This window comes from Drosophila virilis, chromosome 5 (assembly GCF_030788295.1).
Source record: "Drosophila virilis strain 15010-1051.87 chromosome 5, Dvir_AGI_RSII-ME, whole genome shotgun sequence".
NCBI classification, from domain to species: Eukaryota; Metazoa; Arthropoda; class Insecta; order Diptera; family Drosophilidae; genus Drosophila; species Drosophila virilis.
In genome coordinates this window covers 1,197,192-1,220,441 of record NC_091547.1, presented here as the reverse complement: position 1 = coordinate 1,220,441, position 23,250 = coordinate 1,197,192, and the positions used below count along the sequence as shown (strand labels likewise).

Sequence of the window (23,250 nt, the reverse complement as noted above, 5' to 3'; positions counted from 1 at the left end):
TATTAATTAACAGCATGTTAGTTAGAAAGCTGTTAGCTTAACAGAGCTCTATTTTATATAAGTTGTTTAACATAGATAAATTGATAATAATCTGCTCTTTGCAGCTGAGCCGCGCGGATTCGCCATATGATGAGCCCATGGCCTCGCCGACGCCTTCGCCATCCACGCTGTCCGCCGCAAAGAGCGCGTACTTGCAACAGCCGCCGCTGCCGCAGCACATGCAACAGTTGCCGCTGGGCTCGCCCGCCGCTGGAACACTGCCGCCCGCCACAGCCGACACGCTGCACTCGGCGACGGCGCAGCATCGCCAGTCGATTGACTACAAGCCGTACAAGCCCAAGTTTCACAATGCAGCGCTCTATGCGCCCGGCAGCAGCAAAGAGCAGCAGCAACAACAGCAGCAACAACAGAAGCTGCCGGCGCCGCAGCCAACGCTGGTGCATCCCACGCTCTCGCTGAGCACTCAGCTGAAGCTCAACAATCACATCAACTCGCATCAGGTGCAGCTGCAGCGACAGCTTCAGCAGCAGCAACAACAGCAGCAACAGCAGCAACATCAACAACAGCAGCAGCAATCGCTGCTGATGGCTGCCGCAAATCCTGCTAATCCCGTTGTGCTGCCCGCGCTGGTGCCGCCGCCGCCGCTGCCCTCGGGCGTCTATTATATGGGACAGCCGCAGTATTATAATCCGACTGCAGCTGCAATACATCAGCATACGCTCGCCCTGCAGTTCCAGCAGCACTTTCAGCTGCAGCAGCACCAACATCAACAGTTCCAGCAGCAGCAGCAGCAACACCATCAACAGCAGCAGCACCAGCAGCAGCAACACTCGCCGCTGCTGAAGGCGCCCCAGCAGCAGCAGCAACAGCCACAGCAGACGCCGCCGCCGCCTCCGCAGCAGCAGCAGCAGGTGAGCTTATCAAGAGTTTTTCCATGAGTTTCACCTGTTTAACAAGCCCCTCTCATCCCTTCTCTCTCATCCAGCTGGTGCGCTCCAGTAGTCAGCAGGCGGCTGCCATTGTAGCGACAACAGCAGCGCCAGCCACGCCCACGCCCACGCCCACAGCCAATCTGGGCAGCTTTGCCAGCGGCAGCGGCGGCATGCAAGTGGTGCGTAAATCTAAATTGCATATGCCCAAAAAATGCCTTAATCTGCTTTTATTGTGGCCTATTTTTTAGAATGTGGAAAAGGTGCAGGAGCACATCTCGAAGCTGATCTCACAGAACGAGGCCATAGTCGAAAACAAGGAGATACTGCTGCAGAAGAAGTATCCCAAGCAGCTGAGTCGTTCGCGCAGCTTTAATAATGCGAGCAACAACAACAACAACAGCAGCGCCAGCAACAACAACAGCAGCAGCAATCAGGCGGCCAACAGCAACAGCAATCAGACAGGCAACAACAGTCAGCAGCTGGGCGAGACGAAGGTGAATCTGGCGCAGGCCATAGTGCTCAAGCAGCAACAGCAGCAACAGCAACAGCAGCAGCAGCAGCTGCAACAACAGCTGCAACAGCAGCAACAATACCAAATGTACATGCAACAGCAGCAACTGTTGCAGCTGGAGAGTGTCAATGGACTGCTGAAGCGCAGCAGCAGCAGCAGCGGCAGCGGCAGCGCCTATCCAGGAATTAAAGCCACTCCCACGCTGCCAGCAACGCCCACGGCGAATGTGAAGCTGCAACAATTGCCGCCGCCGCCGTCGCCGTTGCCACTGCAAACGTTGCAATATCGTCAGGATCCGGCAACGCCCGTGCCCAAGCTGGAGCAGCAGCAGCAGCAGCTCAATCACGCCCAGCCGCTTAATCTGTCCGCCAAAACGAAGCTAGCCATACCCACAAAACCAGCAGCAACAACAGCAGCAGCAACAACAGCAGCAGCAGCAACAACTGTTGCTGCCGTGCCGAAGAGCACAGCAACAGCAGCTGCGCCGGCGCCAAACAATTCAATTATCAAGAATCTGTTGCTGAATGCGCGCGGCCTGGCCGTGCCCATTGGCGAGGGCGACGATGCCGTCTACTCCTGCCCCATCTGCGCCAATGAGTTCCGCAGCGCGGACGAGCTGAAGCACCACAATAGCACCTATTGCCAGGACGCGAACAGCAGTGCGACAATCAGTCCGGCCTCATCGCCCAGCCGGAAATACTTTCGCTCCAACTCAAAGTCGCTTAGCCTGCCGGAGCTCATGTGCGACATGGCCAACTCAAAGAATCCGCTCAGTCTGGCCAAGCTCGCCTGGTCGCAGCTCAAGATCAAGCCCAGCACCGTAGTGCTCAGTCGGCTTAGTGCGGCACAGTCGCCAGCGCGCACCTCGACAGCTACTGCAACAACAATTGCAGCTGCAGTCAGCAGCACCAGCAATAACCCGCCAGCAACAGTTGCAGCAGCAGCTGTCATAATCCCGCCCAGCATCGATGCCAGCGGCAGCGGCGGCGTCTCGCTGCGCTTTGTGGACGCACCGCTGCCCTCGCCCGGCCCGCTTCTGGGCAAGACCCCGCTGGTGGACTATGCGGCACCACGCAAAGCACCGGATGCCCAGGTGGTCATCACCAAAATGCACGAGGATCGGCTGGAGAACATCATCATTGAATCGCCGCCAGCGAAGCGGCCCAAGCTGAGCGATATTGCCATCGCGAGCAGTTTGAGCGGCAAGGCGTTCGCATTGCCTGCGGGCGTGCAGCTGTTCCTGGGCGGCAATCAGGAGCTTCCTTTGGCAGGCGCCTTTGGCGGTGGCAAGGAGGAGCGTTTGCGTCGCTTCACCTCGTCCGGCGGCAGCATGATACCCATCTCCGAGTGCCCCGAGCTGGACAAGAGTCCCAAAATGATACGCACCCCGTTGCTGTCGGGCGGCAGCTTCCAGGAGATGTCGCCGCGCCTCAGCGAGACCAAGGAGCGTAAATTGCCGCTGCCCGTGCCCAACAATGGCTATCTGCTCGCCAGCAGCAGCAGCAGCAACAGCAACAACAACAACTACAACAACAACACGCCGCAACATTTTCAGTTTCCGCCCATCAGCTCGATAACTGCCTTCAATCCTCTCACGCTGCCGCCGATGAGCAGCAGCAGCAGCAGCAACCATGTTGTTGATGCCCACAAGTCCATACCGTATGTGCCCGGCATACCGGGCCCGGGCAGCCTGTCATTGCTGCCGCCGCCGCCGCAGCAGCTGCACCTGCAACCGCGCGGACGCAGTCCCAATCGCAAGCAGCCGAGTCCCAATTCCAATCCTCTGCTGCTGGACGCGCCGCTCAAGGCGCTGTCGCCGTTCGGCGGCGTGCAGAATTTACCCAGCGAGTTCAGTCGCCAGCCGCCGACGCCCGCGCAGCGTCAGGCACTGCAATGGAGCAGCAACAACAACAGCAACAACAGCAACAGCAGCAGCAACAACATCAACAACATCAACAAGACGGCAGCAACAGTTGCTGCTGTGGATGTGAAGAAGGCGCCCTTCAATTTTCTGCGCATGGCCGACAACGTAAAGGAGCAGCAGCTGGCCCAGGAGGTGCGACACTTCAATTTCGATAATGTGCACAAGACGCAGGAGGCGCTGGCGCCGCTGCACGTCGACACGCCCGAGGAGGCAGCAACATCTGCAGCAACATCTGCAGCAACATCTGCAACAGCAGCAGCAACTGCTGGCACGCCCAGCTCGGCCAAGTCGAAATTCCTGCGACCCACCAGCCTGCCGCTCAAGCCGGGCACCTTTACGCCCAAGCGTCATCATGGCATCACGCCGACAGCGAATACCCTGCCCCTGATCTCGCCCGAAACGCCGCGTCCCTCGAAGTCGTGCGTGCAGCTTTATTTGAACGGGCACGCCTACACGTATCTGGGTCTTAAGTCCAGCACGAAGATGTTTTACTGTACTGTCAACTGTCCGCAGCCGTCGTATGTCGCCGGCATGCACAAGCTGTCCATGTACAGTGTGTGGCAGGTGTGCGAGGAGAATCAGCCGCATCCGTTGGGCTTCAAGCCCAGACAGGTGATGGCCCTCTACGATTCCAGACAGAAAATGCTCGGCTACGGCTCGACCATGTCGATGGCAGGCACAGGCGCCGGCAAGCTGCACTACGCCCTGGTCAGCTCACAGCAGACGATCAGCAGCTGCTCGACGGCAATCAATAGCCAGAACAAGTTCTATCAGCATCAGCCAAAGCAGCCGCCAACCTCGATCGGAGCGCTCAGTGAGGCGAATGTGGCGGCCAAGGCTAGCGAGGAGGATGCCGCGGCCGCCGCCGCCGCCGCCAAGAAGCTGGAGTCGGGTCAACTGCTTGTCGGTGGCTATGAATCGCATGAGGATTACACATACATACGCGGACGTGGACGCGGTCGTTATGTGTGCTCCGAGTGCGGCATTCGCTGCAAGAAACCCTCCATGCTCAAGAAGCACATACGCACACACACGGACGTGCGTCCGTTCACCTGCAGCCACTGCAATTTCAGGTAAGCACACCTACAACATCCTATTGAAGCTCTCAGTTTTTAATATAAATACTTAATGCGACAGCTTCAAGACCAAGGGCAATCTGACCAAGCACATGCAGTCGAAGACGCATTTCAAGAAATGCATCGAACTGGGCATCAATCCGGGTCCCATGCCCGCCGATGGTGAATTCCTCGATGTCGATGTGGAGTTCGATCAGCAGTCGTCAACATCCGCTGGCGGACGCACCTCATCCATGGCCGGCGAGTCCGATTCCGATGATTACAGCGACAACGAATCCGAGAGCAGCGGTAAGTTCCATCAATTTATATACAAGAGCTCTACGTCGAGTCAAACGAAACGCTCAAACCTTTGCTTAGTTCGAGCGTTCAGGACTCACAACAGTTGGGTTCGAGCTGTTTGAGTTGTAGTTGCATTCAAGCTCGAACATGTTGCTGAGTCGAACTTGAACTTGACTTGGGTTCGATGAGTATTTTATTTGAGTTCAATATCCAAAAGCTTGAGTCAAGGCTTAAATCGACAGAGCTCTTATATATACATCCATATCCTCCTCACAGAGAGACTCACTTTTAATTGTATTGCAGACACCGATGAGTCGAAGTCGCGCATGAAGGAGCACGAGGCGGCGCGCGGCCTGCTCTCGCTGTCCATGACACCGCCCATACCGCAGAGCGTATCGCCCTATCCCGCACAGCTGCCGGAGGCGCCCGGTCCGGCGGCCAGTCCGGCGAACAGCATTGGCTCATCGGCGGGCAGCGCCGCGGGCGGTTCGCAGCCAAAGCGTCAGGTGTGCTCGTTTACCTCGCCGAAGCCGCCGTTCGACTACCAGAAGCAGGAACAGTATTACTCCAATCCGGAGGAGTCCAAGCCGAAACGTGACGTGCCCAACGACGAAAGCAGCGCGCCCATGGATCTGACCAAGCCGCGTTCCATGCAACACATGCTACCTGCTGCTCCCGCTGCTTCCGCTCCCGCCCAGCCGTCAGAGCAGACGCTGCCCAAATCGCAGGCACAGCAAATGCGCGATGTGATCTTTGGTGCCGGCAACAACGAAAGCGGCTTCATGAAGACGCTCATTTCGGTGTCCGACAAGGTGCGCATCTCCGCCGAAATGGAGGAGCAGGCAAAGCGCGACAGTGAAGGCGACGATCTGCTGCTGCAGACCTACATCAAGGAGCAGGCGCTACAGCATGCTAAAATGAAGCAGAGCCAGTTCAGTCGCAGTTACCTGGTAATGACTAGCATCAGCACCTGCACCAGCACCTGCACCACCAGCAGCAGCAGCAGCTCTGCCGGCACGCCCATTGTCAGCAGCAGCGTCGGCGGCAGCCTGCCGAAGCCGGCCATCAGCATCACGGATGTGCCCAGCATTGAGGTGCACGAGGTGCAGGAGGTGCAGGTGAAGCCCGAGCCGTCAGCCGTGGCTCCACTGCAGCTGCCCGAGGAGAGCGAGCCATCCGAGGCACAGTTGGAGCGCGAGAAGCCAGCCATAGCACTTCCTGCCGCTGCGCCCGTCGCCAAAGCCAGCACGGAAGTGGCCATGTCGCAGCCGCCAACGCCGCACAACGCCAATCTGCCTGCTGCAGTGCAGCAGCCGGATGCCACAGATTTCAGCGGCGTGCTAAGCAACAGCAACAGTAGCCTGACAGGAGGCACAGCATCCGCGCGCACTGTCATTGTCGGCGAGGAGGGATTTAAGGCGACGCCAACAACGAGCAGCGCCGCCGAACTGCAATCCATCCCTGCTGCAGGTGCTCCCGGTACTGCTGCAGCTGCAGCTGCTGCCGCGCCCGCGCCCGCGCCCGCGCCTGGCAGCTATCCCGGCCGTGTGGTGCCGCCGCCACCGCCACCGATTGCAAGCGATGCGCGGCCCACGTGCATCATATGCAGCAAGACGTTCCAGCGACAGCATCAGCTTACCCTGCACATGAACATACACTATATGGAGCGCAAGTTCAAGTGCGAGCCGTGCAGCATCTCGTTCCGCACGCAGGGTCATCTGCAGAAGCACGAACGCTCCGAGGCGCACAAGAACAAGGTGATGATGACGTCCACGTTTGGTGTGCCGACCACCTCGAACCCGCGTCCGTTCGAGTGCACCGATTGCAAGATCGCGTTTCGCATACACGGCCATCTGGCAAAGCATTTGCGCTCCAAGACGCACGTCCAGAAGCTGGAGTGCCTGCAGAAGCTGCCGTTTGGCACCTATGCGGAGATCGAACGCGCCGGCATCAGCCTGACCGAGATCGATACCAGCGACTGCGAGAATTCGCTAATATCGCTCAAGTTGCTTGCACAGAAGCTGCTCGAAAAGGATCCGAATAAGCTCAGCGGCTATACAACGCCCTCGGGCATGCTGCAGCTGGCCACGGACACGCCAGCCGCCGGCCAGGACAGCGCCAGCGAGGATGGCTTCAGTGCGGCAAACAGTGCCGCAGCCTCGGCCATCGCCTCACTGGACAACGACAGCGCGGGCAATACGCCCAAGCGCGCCAGCTCCATGTCCGAGGATGAGACGCTCACCAACGGCCTCAGCCACGGGCACAGCCTCAAGCGTCGTCTGCCCGGCAGCAGCTTCAGCAGCAACGGCGACGAGAGCGACAATCCCCTCGAGACGACCGGCGGCAGCAACAGCATCGAGAAGCGACCGCGAAGCAATACAAACGAATTGTCGCTGCCGGTGGCGACGGCCAGCAACTGACAGTACATGTACATGCTGCAGCCCACCTGAGTGTGGCCCCATCACTACCAGGCCTACCAATTATGGCCAACAAATCCAAATCCAAATCCAAATCCAAACCGGACCCAAGCCCAGCCACAGCAACAAGCTACGAACAGCAGCCGTGGATGCGGCAATGACCAAAACATCAACGAGCGCATATCAAATGTCTAAGCATATCGCATTTGGGCACACAACAAAGTAAACTCTACACACACACACGCACGCACACACACTCGACTGGCTACACTTGCAGCAACTGACCTTAACCCCAGGTGTAGCAGGTGGCAAAGCCAACGAGCTGCTTGAAAAGCTGTCAATCAAAATAATGTTGATAACTGGCAAACACTTATCTATGGGCTATAACTACTCACAACAGGTGTGCAGGTGTGTGTGTGTGTGTGTGTGTGTGTGTGTGTGTGTGGGCAAGTCAAGCATATGTACAATATACATATACTATAAATCGTATAAAGCAACAGTTGCTTGCAACTTAAGTATTTAGTTTAGTTTATTGTCAACTCTCAGCTACGAAAAGTTGTTCAAACTCGTCTATACATATATCTATATATACTTATATTCTAGTATATATAGTCCTAGTTAATATATATATATATATATATATATATACACAAGCACACACACAAAACAAATACATATACGTATATATATGTATATATATATATATATATATATGCGTATATATGAAGATCTATAATTTCTTTTTCGAAATGCTTAAAACAGAAACAAACAAAAACAAATACAAAACTCCTGAAGTGCTGTGAGTCGTATCTATAAACAACAACAAAAAAAAAAAGATGATTTTTTTTTTGTGTGTAAATATTAGTTAATAATTTATAAGGCTTAGCCCACGCCCACCAGACCAAACTCCTCCTCCCCTCCGACCGAACCCAAGCCGAACCCGTTTTCCCATTAAATCACGTAGTTCTTCCTAATTTTGAAGTTTGTTCTCTGCATTGGATTTGCGTACACCCTATTATTAGGTTTATGTTTTAATTTTTTTAGATTAACAACAAAGAAAAAAAGAAAAAAAAAACGAGACCACGAGACTCTTTTCAATTGTTTGTTTTAATTAATTAATTATATATATATATATATATATGTGTGTGTGTATATGTATATTTAATTAGCGAAAGCAAATTGAAAATCAAATAAAATTACAAAAAAAGAAAACTAACTATAGATAAAGATTATGTTGTCATATAAACATTAAGTTTTGTAGGCTAGCTAAACACACACACCAACACACCAACACACACACATGCACATAAAGTTTATAGAAATTAATGAAAATTATTGTACAAAATGGCTACAAGTATAGCAAAGTATATATATTTATATATATTATATGGTATATATATATATATATATGTGTGAATGTATATGTATGTTTAACAAACACAAAAATGAAGTGATTTATTACATTATTGTAAAATATATCAACAAACAAACAAAAAAAAAACTGAGCATGAAAACTTTACAAACAAACCACAAAAAAAGAAAATGACACAAAAAATAATAAAAACAAAAAAAAAGATCAATGTGAAAATTAAATTTCGTAGTTGTTCTTTAATTTGTACGCCCAGTCCTAAAAGCGCTTCTGAAAGTACATATATTCCTGAAAGATTGGGGCATAGTTTAGTTTTCGAGTTTATGTGATTAGCTTGGATGCAGCTCACCAGCAGAAATGCGGAGCCCAGAATCAGGGCACGCTCCTTGGCCGTCAGCCGGGCATCGCTGAAGTAAATGTTTGTCGTGTACTGCGATTTGCTGGCCAACCATTTGTGGTCTATGGAGGCGCGTAGGTCGCCGCCGGAGTGAATCTGTTGTGGGCATATTTATAAGATTAGCAGCTCGAAATAAATGCGTAGTTCGAGCTCACCTTAAAGTAGCACTCTTTGGGCAGGCAGTAGCAGCAGAAGCCGGAATTGGCGGGTCCTTCCACACAGAAGACCGGCTGATGCGTGTTGCCGTCCTCAATGTAAAACTCCGGCTGTGTGAAGGTTGGCGATTGCACCACGCGACCCAGCACATTGCCCGGCGGTATCCATATCTCCAGATTCTTGGGCTGGCAACATATTGCCCCGACTGCCAGCTTCTTGCGGAATACCAGCGCTTCCTGATGCGTTTTGTCTAGCAGATGCATCTGAAATGGCCGAGCAGCGCCCCAAATCATGCGATTCCTGCCTGTGGAGCTCTCGGAGGCGGCAAAGATGGCATCACCCAGCGGCGAGCGAACCACATAACGATTCTCCGAGGAAACAGCCGTGAGTGCTGCAAATTTTTAAATTAACGCTTATGAATAATGTATATGAGTTTAAGCCAGAGTCCAGCGTCGGGTCATCGGCTAGAATCAAAGATGAACACTCAATTGACTCAGCCGAAAAGAGACAGACTCGAGCTTACGGATAGCGAGCTGAGCAACAAGTTCGAGCAACGTGTTTGAATGCAACTGCAACTCGAACAGCTCGAGTCGAAACGTTTTGAGGCTTGACTCGCTCGACCGAAATATTAGCTCGAGTATACGTGACGCGTTTCAGTTGACACGATGCTGGGCTCTAGACCAAACCTCCGGATCTCGTACGCACAATCATTCAGCTCGAAAGTCTGCTCAATATGCACAGAGGGCAAGTCCGCAAGGCAATCATAGCCGGCCAGGGGTATAAAGGTGCGACTGCCGGCGACCGTAGAAATGGGCAATGGAATGCGCGGAGCTTCTGTGAACGAATTAACGCTTATCAATTGGTGTCTTAATATAATCTGGAGCAACTTACCTGATGTTGGTCGCGGCTGGGCAGTTATGCTGATTTGGGCGTCATAAACTGCAAGCAGAACAAAAGCAAAATTTCTAATCTGTTTTCGGTACAATGTTTTCTTAAAATCGATCACTTGGTCAATTGGATGGCTAACAAAGGCACTTGATAGGGCGAATCGACAAACGACGGCCATAAAACCAAAACAGCAGAACAGCTGCTGATAAGATATGGATATGGACGTATGACACACACCTCGCCACACCACCCTCTGGCAATTAATCCAGTTGTGTCGTTTACAGCAACACCTATACCACTGGAATAATTATCAGTTACTAAAAAAAACATTAACCGTTTGTCATGATTCATGTGAGTTTTTTGTCGGAATTTCAATATATTGGGCTAGAGTTTACCTCGAGGTTCGGCTTCATTGGTAGTTTGAGCCACGCGTATTTCACTGTCATATTGTAAGGTGCGCACCGCATCATTTTGCAGCATTTTAGTTAATTTTTTTGTTAAAACAGGTACGCAGTTTTTTTTCAAACGCTTGCAATACAAAACAGATCAACGGACAACTGTGTGACCAAATTTTAATCGCATTAAAATACCCAAACAAAAGGAACGAATCTGCATCTCGTCAAGTTGGGCTGCGTTGCTCATTTTTGCGTTAACATTACGCATTAAAGAGACGAGTGGCCACAACAATATCCGAGCACAGCTGTAACTAAAAGGTGTTAATTTTTGGATAAAAAGACAAACTTTGCTTTTAACTCGTACTGTTTGTGCATTAAAACCGTAATTGATGAGGTGGCAACGTGCAGTAGGTGAGTTTATATGGCGCTTAAAGTGAAAAGTTGAAATTAAAGCAGCAGTTGTTAAATGAATCAAACACAAACAACAAACGGGCTGCTGCTGCTGCTCTTCAAGCCTGACTGGCAGAGAGCAAAAAACAAAGAGAGCGCGAACGTCATCAAGAGAGTGCGCAAACTTAACTTACAGTTAAATCTAAGTTCATTTGAACTAGCAAAGAAGCAGAATAATTGGTATTTGTTATGCTTGAAAAGCTCAAATAGTTAATAAACAATATGCAAGATTGCGGCTTCCTTAGTTGTTGTTGCTGCGTGGGGGCTGTTATCGCAATTGCGTGCCCGAGGGCGATTGAGCACTGCGCAGACGCTGGAGCGGCATAAACAAATGCCTTCACCTTTAGACTCCTTTTACGCTCCGGAGGCAGCGTCACGTCAGTTTACTTCTGGCTATCGCAATAGCCTGGCCGCGTACGCGGTCTGTCGCATACACCCGCCCCCTCCGCTGACAACAAGATAAGACGGCAATGTGCAATAATCAATAAACGTGCTTTTGAAAAATAAACTTCCAATAAAAGTAGCTGTAGATTAGTTCAAAGTTGTTACTGAATTTCGTGCCAGCACACAATCCTTTATATTTACGTCTGGAAAACCAACAAAAGCAGAAAAAGAAAAACGAAGCAGCATTCGCAAACTCTCATATATTTTGCTAACTTGCATTATTTACCCTTCCCCCCACCCAAAAACAAATTCGCGGGGGTTGTGGCTCGCTGTGTGAGTGGGGCACAGAAAAAAAAAACAAACCTATGAGTATAAAAGAAGTCAAGTACCGTTACGGAAGACAGTAAAAATAATTCCATTTGAACGAAAGTAAATACGTGACAGAGCGTGGGGTCATGTCTCTGGAGGATCCGTTTTTTGTTGTCAAGGAGTATGCATTTTATTGCACTTGCAGCGCCAACATATTCTGATGCAACCCTGTACACCCACCCAACCACCCCCTGCTCCCTGCTCCCTGCTCCCTCTTTTTGTCTTTATAGCGAGGTTTTCAAAGCGCTGAACAAAACACGCGGACTCTATTTGCGTTGGCGTGAGCTGGGCGAGAACGGAGGCGCCGAGGTTGAATGGACCACAACGGAGCTGCGTAATTCGCTGCGCAGCATTGAATGGGACTTAGAGGATCTGGAGGACGCCATCAATATCCTTTTGCAAAACTAAACACAATTCGATACACACATTTGTTGCCATTGCCAGCCAATCCTTAACTTTTTCCAATTCTTTATAGCACGCATTGTTGAAAAGAATCCCACAAAGTTTCGCATTGATAATCGTGAACTATCCAGCCGGCGACATTTCATAGACAACACACGCGATGAGGTCAAGCAGATGAAGGATAAGATGAGCCTGAACCGGAACAGGGACAGAGACATAACCGCACATCAGCCATTGCTCGAGAACGAAACACGGAATCACAGTCTCAATCACAGCCAGAATCACAGCCAGGCCAACGAATATCATACATCGCACAACGATCGCGCCTATCTGGTTGATTGCCCCAATCCGCAGTCGGTGGCCAATACCATAGCTGGCACCATGTCTGCCGCAGCAGCAGCGGCAGCCGCGACCCGGCACAGTGGCACCAAATACTCCAAGCTGGAGAACGCTCTGGACATCGATAGTCCCAGCCATTATGGCGGCAGTCTGGACAGTCCGGGGCATCGGTATGTGGGCGAGACGGTGTCCATACAGCAGCGCATGATACAGGGTCAGGACGAGCAGCTGGATATGATAAGTGATTCCATTGGCACTCTTAAGACTGTTTCGCGTCAGATTGGCGTCGAATTGGACGAGCAGGCGGTCATGTTGGATGATTTCGGGAATGAGTTCGACACAACCGAATCCAAGCTGGACACAACAATGAAAAAAGTTGCCAAAGTTTTACACATGAATAACGGTAATATTACCTATCTAAACTAACTAAAATTCATACTTATCTGTGTGTGTGTTTTTTTTTTTTAATTCTATTGCAGATAAGCGTCAATGGGCCGCCATTCTTATACTTTGTGTACTGTTATTGTTTGTGATAGTTTTGTTTATTATTTTGTAATTTATTTGTTGCGCTTCGTTTGATTGTGTGTAGTGTAAATTGATTAGGTTTATCTTTGAAATAAGTATAAATTTCAAATTTTAAGTGAAATTCCATATTTTATATATATTTTATTAGCCAGACAACAAACAATTTTCTTAGCTGTATATACACGTTTAAACATTTATTAACTAAAATCATCATCAAATCGAGTCTAATGTAAACGTATTTCCAAAGACAAACCGAATCATGCGTAATTTCCGGCATAGGCTAGATGTAACACTTGCTAAATGGTACAATTTATATGTATGGGAAAGAATATATCTGTATATCAAGAGAGTTATTTAAACAAATGAATACCTGTATGCAGTTGAGTAAATATATATAAATCATTCAAAGACAGTTATATTTGTTATTTATAACTGTTGTATTGGCAATGTTAAGCTGCTGTTACACTCTGTTAGTGCGGTTAACGGCAATTTGGCTTATGGGGCAAAAAGTGTGACCAGATACACGAAGCAGCAAATATACTGAAAACACAAGGCGTAATGCAAATTGTGAAATATAAATTTGTTTCGCTTGGCGGCTTTCGTGCTCTCGCTCAAACGCAAGTGTCTAAATAATAAATAATTGCATTTATTTTAATTAGTATTTTGTATTTAGACTACACATGAAGCGCAACAAAAACAGCAGCGCAGCAGGCGGCGCCAAGAAGAAGCCCAAAAAGAACGAAAGCAGCGGCAGCGATGAGGAAACAACAGTTACAATAGCCACGGAAAAAAAGACCAAGCCAAGCTACAACAACTTTGAGCAATTTCTCAGCCACATGCAAGCGCAACGCATTGCGGCCGCCAGAGATGTACACGATTTCGCCTTTAAAAAGAAACGTGTGCGCGTCCTAAGTACAGTTAGCGATGTGAAGGAGCAGTCCAAGGGCGGCGTCCTCTATTGGATGTCACGCGATGCGCGCGTGCAGGACAATTGGGCGCTGCTGTTTGCTCAGCGTCTGGCGCTGAAGCTGGAGCTGCCGCTGACGGTGGTCTTCTGTCTGGTGCCCAAGTTTCTAAATGCCACCTTGCGACACTACAAGTTTATGCTGGGCGGCCTGCAGGAAGTGGAGCAGCAGTGTCATGAGCTGAACATCTCCTTCCAGCTGCTGCTGGGTCCGGCTGCGGAGCGTTTGCCGGAATTCGTGACTGCCGAGGACATTGGCGCCGTGATCTGCGACTTTGCGCCCTTGCGGCTGCCGCGTCAATGGGTCGCGGATGTGGTCAAGGCCTTGCCGGGCCATGTGCCGCTCACCCAAGTGGATGCACACAACATTGTGCCGCTGTGGGTGACCTCCGAGAAGCAGGAGTATGCAGCGCGCACCATACGCAACAAAATCAACTCGAAATTGGGCGAATTTCTTAGTGAGTTTCCGCCCGTCATCAGGCATCCGCATGGCAAGGGGCAGGCTAAAGAATCTACTGATTGGACAGCTGCCTACGCGCTGTTGTCCTGCGACAAGACCGTGGATGCGGTGGACTGGGCCAAGCCCGGCTATACGGCTGGCTGCCGCCAGCTGTACGAGTTTTGTACGCGCCGTTTGCGACATTTCAATGAGAAGCGCAATGATCCCACGGCGGATGCACTGTCCGGACTCTCGCCCTGGCTGCACTTCGGTCAGATATCGGCACAGCGCTGCATTCTGGAGGTGCAGCGTTACAGTGCCATGCACAAGGCATCGGCGGATGCCTTCTGCGAGGAGGCGATTGTCCGTCGCGAGCTGGCCGACAACTTTTGCTACTACAACGAGCACTACGATAGCCTGAAGGGTCTGCACGACTGGGCATATCAAACGCTGCAGGCGCATCGCAAGGATAAGCGCAGTCCGTGCTATACGCTCGAGGAATTGGAGCAAGCGCGCACCTACGACGACCTGTGGAACTCGGCACAGCTGCAGCTGGTGAAGGAGGGCAAAATGCATGGATTTCTGCGCATGTACTGGGCCAAAAAGATATTGGAGTGGACGGAAACGCCAGAGCTGGCATTGGAATACAGCATACTGCTGAACGACAAGTACAGCCTGGACGGACGCGATCCCAATGGCTATGTGGGCTGCATGTGGTCCATAGGCGGTGTTCACGACCAAGGCTGGAAGGAGCGCGACATCTTTGGCAAGATACGCTACATGAACTATCAGGGCTGTAAGCGCAAGTTTGATATTAACGCCTTTGTGATGCGCTATGGCGGAAAGGTGCACCAGAAGAAGGAGAATTAAAGCTAATTACAATGCGTCAGTTGGTAAATGAGAAAATGCCTTTTGGTTGTTTTTGTTTTCTTATGTTTTCCACATTCCATTTAATGTATAAAATAGTTCGATATAAGATCTAGAGGGTCAAACGCTGCGCGTTCAATCCTTTTCAGCAATTTTGTTTAGATGATCCTCGATCTCCTTCTCGTCGAGTATGCGGAACTGGGGATTCGACTTGCTGACAACACCGATTTCGATGCCGTTCTGCCTAAAGTCAACTGCCAACACGGTGGAGAGACAAGTGATTGCCAATTGAATGGTCTTCTCCTCGGATAAATTATTCTTGTATTTCTTTTCCAGAAAGCTGTTGGCGTCAATCATTTTGGCACCCACCGAACAGGCACGGAAACCGCAATAGTAGCCGGCCGGATCGGTTTTGTAGACACACGGACCCAGTTCGTCGTCATAGGAGATCAGCACCATGCTGCAGCCCAGCGGACGCATCTCGGCATTTTGCGTGTACACCTGATTGATGTCGGCGATGCGACGGCAGAGCACATCCACGGGCATCTCGTAGCCGTATTTGTAACGGAAATTGGCTGCTTCATAGCGTGCCTTTTGCACCTGCGATCGTGAGTCCGCTGCAAAAGGTAATTATTGAACATTTTCCACACTGATAATGCATTCAAATGTTGGCCTTACCAATGCGTCCGGTCATAACGCAACCAATTTGCTTGGTGATGCCAAATAAATGTGTCACAGTCTCGGGCACAATATTCTTCTCGGTCACCTTCTTCTGGGTGGCCACAACGGCACAGTCGCCGCTCTTCAAAGCCACGGTGGTGATGTTCTCCTGATCGATGGCCTTGAATGCATACTCTAAATAATGGGGTATTATTTAATGGGGATATTAAATTAATGCACTATTTTCCGCATAACTTACCCACTTGGTAGAGGCGTCCCTCGGGCGAAAAGATTGTAATGTGTCTATCGAAACCGGCTGAACTTCCGCGAGACATTTTCTTGTATTTTTTATAATTTGACTGTGCACAAGTGCAAAAAAGAGGCTTTTGATAAACTATTCAATTAACTTTCGTAGCCGTACTCACCTTTTTTCTATTTAATTTCAAACCTACAACTTGAAGTGTGCTTGGTTTTCAGCTTTGCTCGCAGATGAAATTTATAAAGTCATTGTTGGCTAGGGCTGGATCAAACATATCGATTTATCGCACAATACTTGATGTGTTATCGTTTCTGGTTTTGTGTGAATGGCAACCAAATAAATCGATAGGCATGCAGAGTTGACTGGCTATAAATTTGCGGTAAAGCGAATGGCAGCTTAAAAAGGAACAGGTAAATATGTGCGAATAGAAATGAAACAATTAATATTAAGCACATGTTTTAATGTTAAATTAAGTGTAAGCATATTCGGTTCGGTGTTTTCGCATTACGAACATGCACGAGGATGATCTGAAAAATCAATTAACTATTGCGCGGAACGAGATTAATAATTTGAGGTACAATGAAATCTTTGCATATTGCTGAAGTTCAAGTTCAAAGTTATTTTTATGTACCTTGAATTCGATTCCATGTGCAGACAGCAAGTGCGCAACTTGCAGCATGTGCAGCGCAAGGACATTGAAACAATAAACCGGCTGCTGCAGGATTTTCGCTGCGAAGGCTGCGCCAGCAACATAAATGCCAAGGGCAAGGACAAACCGGAATCGCTCATTTTGCAGGTGCGTGCCAGGTGAGTGGGTGGGGATCTAAGCAAACAATATTAACCGTAAGTGAAACCATCCAGAACGACAGCAATGATATCAATGTGAACGGTCGTGAGGATGTGACCAATTTTAAGCCCATCGGCATCATACGCAGCGCGTTTCCAGAGAAGCGCGCCGTGCCCCGCCAATCGAGCGTGGGCAGTCGACTTCGTAGCCTCATACAGCTCAACGATGGCGTCTTTACCAATCCGGAACACTCCCTGGAAGGCCTAACCGACTTCTCGCACATGTGGCTCATCTATCACTTCCATCGCAACAACGCACATCCGAAGGCAAAAGTTGCCCCTCCACGTTTGGGTGGGGAGCGAATCGGAGTGTTCTCTACACGTTCCCCGCATCGGCCCTGTCCCATTGGGCTATCGCTGGTGGAAATTGAGAAGATTGACGGCGCCACCATAAGCTTCTTTGGCACTGATATGGTAGATGGCACGCCTGTACTGGATATCAAACCGTATATACCATATTATGATGCGCCAGCTCTAAGCGTCGACCCAGGTGCGTGTTTGGATGGCTTTTACACGGATTCTCTTTGCATTGATTCCATTTGTGTCCATCCTAAAAGGTCGTACTTCTGCTATGCCGAATGAAAATAGCGCCGACTTTTATGATTCGCGACAGGAGCCGGACGGCGAAGAATCGGATCTCGAATTATATGGCGCCGCTGGCTATACCGCCAGCACTATACACGCGGATGGATTAGGCATACAGCCAACGCCGTCAGCACCACCGTTGCCCAGCGCAGTGCGTGTGCCCAATTGGGTGGTGGCCGGTCACCGGCTGACCGTTTGCTTTAACGAGCATGCCGAGGCTCAGCTGTTGGAGCTGCAGGTGCATAAGCAATGCATTGTGGACATATTGGAGGCGGATCCACGCTCTGTATATTTGCGCACAAAATACGGCTCACAAATATTCACCTTCCAGCTAAGCGAGGTCACGGTCACTTGCAAGTTTGACGACAAAGCTGGCACAGTGACTGTTGTCCAAGTACGACGCAATGAGAATATTCAGGTGGCCGCATTGGAGGCGGAGCCACGCAATTCTTAATGGAGAGAATGCCTCTCCTCATCTTATCATAGGTTTTAAAAACTGCATTCTGTTGGTTGCGCTTAACTGCTTTGTAGTGAAGTTAATTATGTGTTTAACCTTAAGTGTTCCACGTTGAGGAGCTTTAAAATGTGAACAGTTTCGATTTGTCGATTACTTATTATAATATATATATATGTATGTGCTTATTATGTAAAGATAACAACTGTGTTTATATTCAGCTAGTCTAAGTATATTGTATATTGTGCTATTCCTAACTCATATTTTCTTTCTTTTTCTTTACTAGCACAACACAACATGAACGCTACACTCACTTGGCCAGAGTTTCTAAGCCAGGCCAAACAATTTCTGGACATCTCACAGCAATTAAACGATAGCTGGCAATTGTATAAAAAAGTGAGTGCTGCTCAATCTCAAATTCCACTTAACTAATTTTTCTTCTTCTAGGATGACGAAGAGCCCAACAGTTTTCTGAAATACACGCAAAAGATCAAATGCAAAGCGAACGATGAGCTGATTAATGTGGAATATCACATCGTATACAGCGTTTCCTATCAGGTGCCAATGCTCTACTTTCAAGCACATAGATCAGGTAACTTATAGCTCATATGCCATTTGGCTTTTACGTCAGTTTTAAGCAATTATTATAAGTTATTTCGTAGACGGTCGCCTCTTGGATTTAGAGGCCACTTGGAGTGTATTTATGCCAGACGCATCGCGTACCGATCTATACGAAATGCTAACGCAAATGGAGCATCCGGTGCTGTTTCGCCCATTCATGGCACTGCATCCTTGCCGAACCTGCGAGATTTTAGCCCAATTCGGCAAACAGAGTAGAAATCTTGTACTAACCTTTATAAGTATATACGGTCCGTATGTTAAGTTAAGTTTGGCTAATGCCTACGGCTTATATATTGAAGAAAACGAAAGAAGCATTGATTAATAACATCTATACAGATAGATTGTATTTATTATTGGCTTGTTTTAAACACTGATTACAGGCGTGGCTTACATAGATGGTTATGATTCTTAGTTCTCTATTCTAATCAGATATATATATATATATATGTATATATATAAATGTATTTCAAGAGCCTTGGCACAATTGTAAACCAATTTGGGGTTTATTATAATAAGCCAGAAAAAGCGGAGGCAAGTTTTCAACCGAATCGAAATACCTAAGTTATTTAATGTTTAAGCACTTGAAGCTGCATAATGGCACATTTATGAATAAACTACAATAAAAGTATAAACAATACGAGTACAATAAGTATTTTTATATACATCAAAGGGGGGCAATTTTGAAAAGTACTTATTTTAAACTAATTTTAAGACAACTAACATGCATGCTTTTTAATAAGTTTATTTATTCATTTTTGGCTTTTTTGGTTAGTAAGTTTATTTATTTGCTATTCCGGCTAATTCTATTTCATATATACTTTCATATTTATTATATGATGAGTGTTATTTTGTTAAGTTTAGCTTATTTTATGTAAATAAATACACTTTAGTCTGTGGTTCTATATAGTACATAGTTATGTATCTTATTGTTTAGACTGTATTTAATTTGAATTTTATTTAGTTTGTTTCGTTTATTTATACCTAATAGTAGTAGATATTCATTTCATTTATAATTAATGTTAACTGGCTACTGTGTGGCATTTGCAACCCGACGCCAAGACACAAGAAAGCTATTCGTTTCCATTTGGAAACGAATACACAGTTTTGTGGGCGCTACGATTCGCATCGAAAATGTTATTTGCAAAAAATTAAATGGATTTATATGCATTTTGTATATGTATATATATATATATATTTGCTTTGCTTGTAATTGAAATCAAAACGATTATTTAGTATGCATTACAATTGATGCACATACATGTTTATTTAGCGTCAGAAAATTCGCAATTAGTTTTTTATTTAGTTGACTTTTTAATTATTTTCGATTCTGATCCCTAGACTAGTCTAACATAAAGCCAACACCTGATGACACCGAATATAGCTTCGACATCAACATTTCAATTTGAATATATAGGCTTAATACAACAACTGAGTATTTTCATGCTCTTGTATAGTTAGTAAACAAATAGGTACTATGTGTATATATCAGCATAATATTTTTTATATTTAAATATTCAATAGTTTAGGGCTCGTTTAGAGCATGCTTATAATATGCCTGCAAGGAATGCTTCATTAATATCAATTCAATATTCATTCTATTCTATCTTAATAGTACATACTAGTTTATATAGAACTCTATGTGATATATTAGATAGGTTGCAACTTACATGCATATATATTTATATATGTTGCACGTACTACAGAGCTTCCAGTTAATGTTTAACTATATTGTATATGTATATAATCCGATGAGGGTCTATTGAGTATACTTACTAAAGTTTTAAAGATTCGGCTCAGATATTGATTCGATTCTAGTTCGTTCTGTATTTTTGTTGTTTTGTCTGAGTATCTGTGTCTGGCAAATGCCTGCGTATTATTATAGGACTATATTAAATATACACATTTAGCATTTGTTCGTACTTGGTTGTATCTCATTTTATGTATTGTATTTTTTGTTTTGTTCTTTATCAAAATTCATTTAAAGCTGCACCATTTCATTGATATTTTGTATATCAAGTTACATTTTTACTATTTACAATATATAATAAATAAATAACATATGTTATATAAATATTTGCTAGCCTAATGCGGGTGCTGTGTGTTCAAATTAAACCAAACTTTAGCCCAATATACTAATTAAATCTCATTCCAAAAAATTTAAAAAATGTAGCCAATGATATGTTTCAATATGTGTGGGTGCTTTTTTTTTAAAAGAAATAAATTCGTTTTCCTCCTTTTACATAAATAAAAACTCTAATTTGTTAACACACAGCACGCAGCATTTACATTCAAATGTCGACGGATTTTATTGTAAATATATGTATATGTAAATGTTTATATATATATCCATATATATATATATATATATATATATATATATATATTTATTCGTGTGTAGAATTGTGCACTATTTTTAAAATTCGCACTACAATGTTTGGTCTCATTTTAGTTGCATTATTGGACAAGTTGTGTGTGTGGGTGTGTCTAAATGTGTGTGTGTGTCCTTACAGTGTCTAATAAATACATGTACCACCCTATATAGTACATCTAAAGCTTTCACATGGTTAACACTGATGCATAACTCTGAGATTTTTTATACTTAAATATAACTATATATATACGCTATATACAAACTAGCTGCGCATATGTATACATATATACAAATATATACATGTATATATAGCAACTGAACAACCTGGAATGTATGATTTTTATGACTTTTATAGTACTCGGCATACGTAGTAGTATATTTTGACTATTAAAAATTATTTATAAAGCTCTATAACTCACTCGAACTCGTCTTATACACAATTACTAACATATTTGTTAATTGCCAGTGTTGTCAGTGACAAAAAGTAGCTCAATCCAGTGTTAAAAATAGCAACAAAAACATAGCTGAATTTGTTTGCTCTGCAAAAATAGTAAAAAAAAAAAACAGCTAATATCAGCTAAAAATTTCAAATGTTTTTGGCTCACAACTTAAAAGAACCAAATTTAGCTATAATTTAGCTGAACTGACAAAACTGGCTACTATAGATTCTATTTAAAACTAAGCGAACTGGTTGTATAAGCCTGTGGGATAACACTTTTTAGCTACTTATGCTTGCTAAGGTAAATTATGGACGGTGGTGCTTCTGGTTACAATACGATAATCATCTTCCAGCTCATCGGCTGACTCCAAGACCTGTCGCCGGCCAATGAAGTCGCTCGATGCGCTGCGCCTGAATCAGCTGCAGAGCATATTGAAAAATCCACGTCCTTTCTCCGAACGCGGCGCCATCAACATAGGAACTTGATTCTTGTGCGTAACCTTTATCTATATAAAAATATAAATTATATATCAATATTGAATATTTTAGGCCCCCATCGAGTGAACCCAAACGCTTTTCAAATACCCAAACAAATGTGTCGTTCGAACGAGTCAAGACTCAAGCGGCGTTCGAGTTGCAGTTGCATTAGCCACAACATGTTTGCTCGAACATGTTGCTGATGTTACTGGTGACTCGTTCAAACACAGCTTAGCTGGATACTCAATATTCAAGTTTGATGCAAATGAATGTATCTACTCACCGTGCATGGCATTTGCATCCAGGGCTCGCCGTCGATTTGCATGGGAAATGTTTTCTTGGTCTTGATGATGACCTCGCTGCACTGAGCCAATCGGCGACCGGAAGCACGCAGACCCGTTCGCACTTGACCCATGTGCAGGCAATTCTCTAGGCCAATTACCTCGATCAGACGATCCCCAAAATCTGTCGAGATGAAATACTCTGTTGTTCTATCTGTAGCCAAGTCTTTGGAATACCCTCACATACCCTGTATGGCCACGGATAGATCCACCGAATTAAAGCTGGTCGCTGAAAACTCCTTATCGCTGGACTTGAGCTTCTTACTCTTGCCAAATGGTCCCGCACTCTTGCGTATGCGCTTCTGGGACAAGTGCTCGCCCCACAAGTTGGAGCCGCCATGTGTATAGGGTATATTGAGCAGGGCGACGCCCTGTAAGTGCGGCCCATTGGCCAGGTCCAAGGCAACGCCATCGCACTGCAACGCAAGCAAATTGGTAAGTTTCTTGCATAATTTTGTTTGCCTAATTCAATGGGACACTTACCACAATCTCGATATTCTCGTGCAGGTTCTTGCAGGAGGCGGCAAATGTCTCGGACGTTGCATATTCGAAATACCAAAGTTTATTCTTCATGCGGCTGTTGAATTTATGCGGATTTTTCTCGCGCTCCAAATGAAACTTGACACAAATGGCGGCATCCTGCGGTTGGCAAAATAATCAACTCAATCAGTGCTTGCAGAAATTTTTAAACGAATTGCATTTTTGGTCACGTAGCGAAACCTTGACTTTGTGCACAGAGCTACATGTGATATGCAGAGGCAAATATGTATAGAGTGCGATGTATATACGTATATAGCGACAAATTGGCCCTATCTCGACCGTGATGTCATCAGCCATGTGAATCACGCCCCATCTACAGATAGGAGGACACGAAGCTCCTGGCAGCATTTTAATTTTTATGCATATTCGGCTAGCAAGTGAAATAGCTGGAGCTGTTGATGGCGGCGTCAGGAGTTGGCCAAGAGGTAAGTAATAGAGATGGGCGCGTGCTTAGTTATCGAGGCACGAGCACGCAACATGCACCGAAAAAAAAGGCACGAGCACGCACAGATTCTTAAGCTTTTTGTCGAGACACTTGATTTAACAACCCATTTGATTGGATTTCGGTCAATTT

At 46.6% G+C, this 23,250-nt stretch overlaps 9 protein-coding genes across 26 annotated transcripts in view; 6 read left to right on the top strand and 3 right to left on the bottom strand.

Annotated features, from left to right (window-relative positions):
- shn (schnurri) overlaps window positions 1-7,276 on the top strand; it is a 48,763-nt gene extending 41,487 nt beyond the window's left edge. For all 8 annotated transcript variants that reach the window (XM_070209807.1, XM_070209809.1, XM_070209813.1 and 5 more), the window contains 5 exons: window positions 105-911; window positions 986-1,111; window positions 1,181-4,440; window positions 4,505-4,731; window positions 5,026-7,276. In XM_070209807.1, coding sequence (XP_070065908.1) covers window positions 105-911; window positions 986-1,111; window positions 1,181-4,440; window positions 4,505-4,731; window positions 5,026-7,142 — 6,537 coding nt within the window. In that variant the 3' untranslated portion in view covers window positions 7,143-7,276. The remainder of the gene's footprint in view (window positions 1-104; window positions 912-985; window positions 1,112-1,180; window positions 4,441-4,504; window positions 4,732-5,025) is intronic.
- An 885-nt stretch (window positions 7,277-8,161) lies between these two features.
- On the bottom strand, window positions 8,162-10,477 carry LOC6635925 (phospholipid scramblase 3). Of its 6 annotated transcripts, XM_002059329.4 has the most exons (6): window positions 10,345-10,477; window positions 9,953-10,000; window positions 9,767-9,895; window positions 9,061-9,452; window positions 8,858-9,001; window positions 8,674-8,796 (listed from the first exon to the last, which is right to left on the bottom strand). In XM_002059329.4, the coding sequence occupies exons 1-6, from the start codon at window positions 10,427-10,429 to the stop codon at window positions 8,767-8,769; spliced, it is 828 nt and encodes a 275-aa protein (XP_002059365.1). In that variant the 5' UTR covers window positions 10,430-10,477; the 3' UTR covers window positions 8,674-8,766. The 6 variants fall into 6 exon arrangements, with proteins under 6 accessions (XP_070065933.1, XP_070065931.1, XP_070065932.1 ...); XM_070209832.1 differs by having other exon boundaries at window positions 8,162-9,001; XM_070209830.1 differs by having other exon boundaries at window positions 8,162-9,001; window positions 9,767-10,000.
- A 129-nt stretch (window positions 10,478-10,606) lies between these two features.
- Syx6 (Syntaxin 6) lies at window positions 10,607-13,176 on the top strand. Of its 2 annotated transcripts, none has more exons than XM_015168745.3 (4): window positions 10,607-10,755; window positions 11,778-11,935; window positions 12,026-12,691; window positions 12,768-13,176. In XM_015168745.3, the coding sequence occupies exons 3-4, from the start codon at window positions 12,124-12,126 to the stop codon at window positions 12,842-12,844; spliced, it is 645 nt and encodes a 214-aa protein (XP_015024231.1). In that variant the 5' UTR covers window positions 10,607-10,755; window positions 11,778-11,935; window positions 12,026-12,123; the 3' UTR covers window positions 12,845-13,176. The 2 variants fall into 2 exon arrangements, with proteins under 2 accessions (XP_015024231.1, XP_002059364.1); XM_002059328.4 differs by lacking the exon at window positions 10,607-10,755 and adding an exon at window positions 10,858-11,668.
- Window positions 13,177-13,303: 127 nt separating this feature from the next.
- LOC6635923 (deoxyribodipyrimidine photo-lyase) lies at window positions 13,304-15,122 on the top strand. The gene is made up of 2 exons (XM_032436306.2): window positions 13,304-13,430; window positions 13,487-15,122. The coding sequence occupies exons 1-2, from the start codon at window positions 13,372-13,374 to the stop codon at window positions 15,084-15,086; spliced, it is 1,659 nt and encodes a 552-aa protein (XP_032292197.1). The 5' UTR covers window positions 13,304-13,371; the 3' UTR covers window positions 15,087-15,122.
- Window positions 15,123-15,126: 4 nt separating this feature from the next.
- On the bottom strand, window positions 15,127-16,310 carry LOC6635922 (proteasome subunit alpha type-6). The gene is made up of 4 exons (XM_002059326.4): window positions 16,169-16,310; window positions 16,003-16,102; window positions 15,762-15,938; window positions 15,127-15,700 (listed from the first exon to the last, which is right to left on the bottom strand). The coding sequence occupies exons 2-4, from the start codon at window positions 16,076-16,078 to the stop codon at window positions 15,219-15,221; spliced, it is 735 nt and encodes a 244-aa protein (XP_002059362.1). The 5' UTR covers window positions 16,079-16,102; window positions 16,169-16,310; the 3' UTR covers window positions 15,127-15,218.
- Window positions 16,274-19,145, top strand: Atg10 (Autophagy-related 10). 3 transcript variants are annotated; one of them, XM_015168746.3, is made up of 4 exons: window positions 16,274-16,412; window positions 18,174-18,283; window positions 18,335-18,479; window positions 18,550-19,145. In XM_015168746.3, the coding sequence occupies exons 2-4, from the start codon at window positions 18,185-18,187 to the stop codon at window positions 18,828-18,830; spliced, it is 525 nt and encodes a 174-aa protein (XP_015024232.1). In that variant the 5' UTR covers window positions 16,274-16,412; window positions 18,174-18,184; the 3' UTR covers window positions 18,831-19,145. The 3 variants fall into 3 exon arrangements, with proteins under 3 accessions (XP_015024232.1, XP_015024233.1, XP_032292209.1); XM_015168747.3 differs by lacking the exon at window positions 16,274-16,412 and adding an exon at window positions 16,657-16,798; XM_032436318.2 differs by lacking the exon at window positions 16,274-16,412 and adding an exon at window positions 16,669-16,809.
- LOC6635921 (tRNA (adenine(37)-N6)-methyltransferase) lies at window positions 16,483-18,092 on the top strand. The gene is made up of 4 exons (XM_002059325.4): window positions 16,483-16,576; window positions 16,657-16,798; window positions 16,864-17,338; window positions 17,406-18,092. The coding sequence occupies exons 1-4, from the start codon at window positions 16,515-16,517 to the stop codon at window positions 17,885-17,887; spliced, it is 1,161 nt and encodes a 386-aa protein (XP_002059361.2). The 5' UTR covers window positions 16,483-16,514; the 3' UTR covers window positions 17,888-18,092.
- Window positions 19,146-21,683: 2,538 nt separating the features above from the next.
- Window positions 21,684-23,250, bottom strand: part of Dgk (diacyl glycerol kinase 1) — a 61,987-nt gene continuing 60,420 nt past the window's right edge. For all 3 annotated transcript variants that reach the window (XM_070209816.1, XM_002059323.4, XM_015168811.3), the window contains exons 18-21: window positions 22,620-22,775; window positions 22,324-22,552; window positions 22,079-22,260; window positions 21,684-21,824 (exon numbers count right to left, since the gene is read on the bottom strand). In XM_070209816.1, the coding sequence (XP_070065917.1) occupies window positions 21,735-21,824; window positions 22,079-22,260; window positions 22,324-22,552; window positions 22,620-22,775 (657 nt within the window). In that variant the 3' untranslated portion in view covers window positions 21,684-21,734. The remainder of the gene's footprint in view (window positions 21,825-22,078; window positions 22,261-22,323; window positions 22,553-22,619; window positions 22,776-23,250) is intronic.
- LOC6635884 (uncharacterized) overlaps window positions 22,773-23,250 on the top strand; it is a 94,773-nt gene continuing 94,295 nt past the window's right edge. The window contains exon 1 of the mRNA XM_032436305.2: window positions 22,773-23,101. The gene's annotated coding sequence lies outside the window, so the exon portion shown is untranslated. The remainder of the gene's footprint in view (window positions 23,102-23,250) is intronic.

Bases quoted from the DNA above. Each gene is read 5' to 3' on its own strand.
- LOC6635922 (XM_002059326.4), bottom strand. From the start codon at position 16,078: ATGTCTCGCGGAAGTTCAGCCGGTTTCGATAGACACATTACAATCTTT. The intron at 15,939-16,002 runs GTAAGTTATGCG...CCCATTATTTAG, and splicing joins GGGACGCCTCTACCAAGTGG to AGTATGCATTCAAGGCCATC. The intron at 15,701-15,761 runs GTAAGGCCAACA...TACCTTTTGCAG, and splicing joins CGTTATGACCGGACGCATTG to CGGACTCACGATCGCAGGTG.
- Atg10 (XM_032436318.2), top strand. From the start codon at position 16,758: ATGCCAAGGGCAAGGACAAACCGGAATCGCTCATTTTGCAGGTGCGTG. The intron at 18,284-18,334 runs GTGAGTGCTGCT...TTCTTCTTCTAG, and splicing joins GCTGGCAATTGTATAAAAAA to GATGACGAAGAGCCCAACAG. The intron at 18,480-18,549 runs GTAACTTATAGC...GTTATTTCGTAG, and splicing joins CTTTCAAGCACATAGATCAG to ACGGTCGCCTCTTGGATTTA.
- LOC6635925 (XM_070209829.1), bottom strand. From the start codon at position 10,127: ATGGCCGTCGTTTGTCGATTCGCCCTATCAAGTGCCTTTGTTAGCCAT. The intron at 9,453-9,766 runs GTGCGTACGAGA...AAAAATTTGCAG, and splicing joins GACTTTCGAGCTGAATGATT to CACTCACGGCTGTTTCCTCG. The intron at 9,002-9,060 runs GTGAGCTCGAAC...TGCCCACAACAG, and splicing joins CCAAAGAGTGCTACTTTAAG to ATTCACTCCGGCGGCGACCT.
- Syx6 (XM_002059328.4), top strand. From the start codon at position 11,634: ATGTCTCTGGAGGATCCGTTTTTTGTTGTCAAGGA. The intron at 11,669-11,777 runs GTATGCATTTTA...TTGTCTTTATAG, and splicing joins CCGTTTTTTGTTGTCAAGGA to CGAGGTTTTCAAAGCGCTGA. The intron at 11,936-12,025 runs ATATCCTTTTGC...TCTTTATAGCAC, and splicing joins GGATCTGGAGGACGCCATCA to GCATTGTTGAAAAGAATCCC.
- LOC6635923 (XM_032436306.2), top strand. From the start codon at position 13,372: ATGCAAATTGTGAAATATAAATTTGTTTCGCTTGGCGGCTTTCGTGCT. The intron at 13,431-13,486 runs GCAAGTGTCTAA...TTTTGTATTTAG, and splicing joins TTTCGTGCTCTCGCTCAAAC to ACTACACATGAAGCGCAACA.
- LOC6635921 (XM_002059325.4), top strand. From the start codon at position 16,515: ATGCACGAGGATGATCTGAAAAATCAATTAACTATTGCGCGGAACGAG. The intron at 16,577-16,656 runs GTACAATGAAAT...TTCCATGTGCAG, and splicing joins AACGAGATTAATAATTTGAG to ACAGCAAGTGCGCAACTTGC. The intron at 17,339-17,405 runs GTGCGTGTTTGG...CCATCCTAAAAG, and splicing joins AGCTCTAAGCGTCGACCCAG to GTCGTACTTCTGCTATGCCG.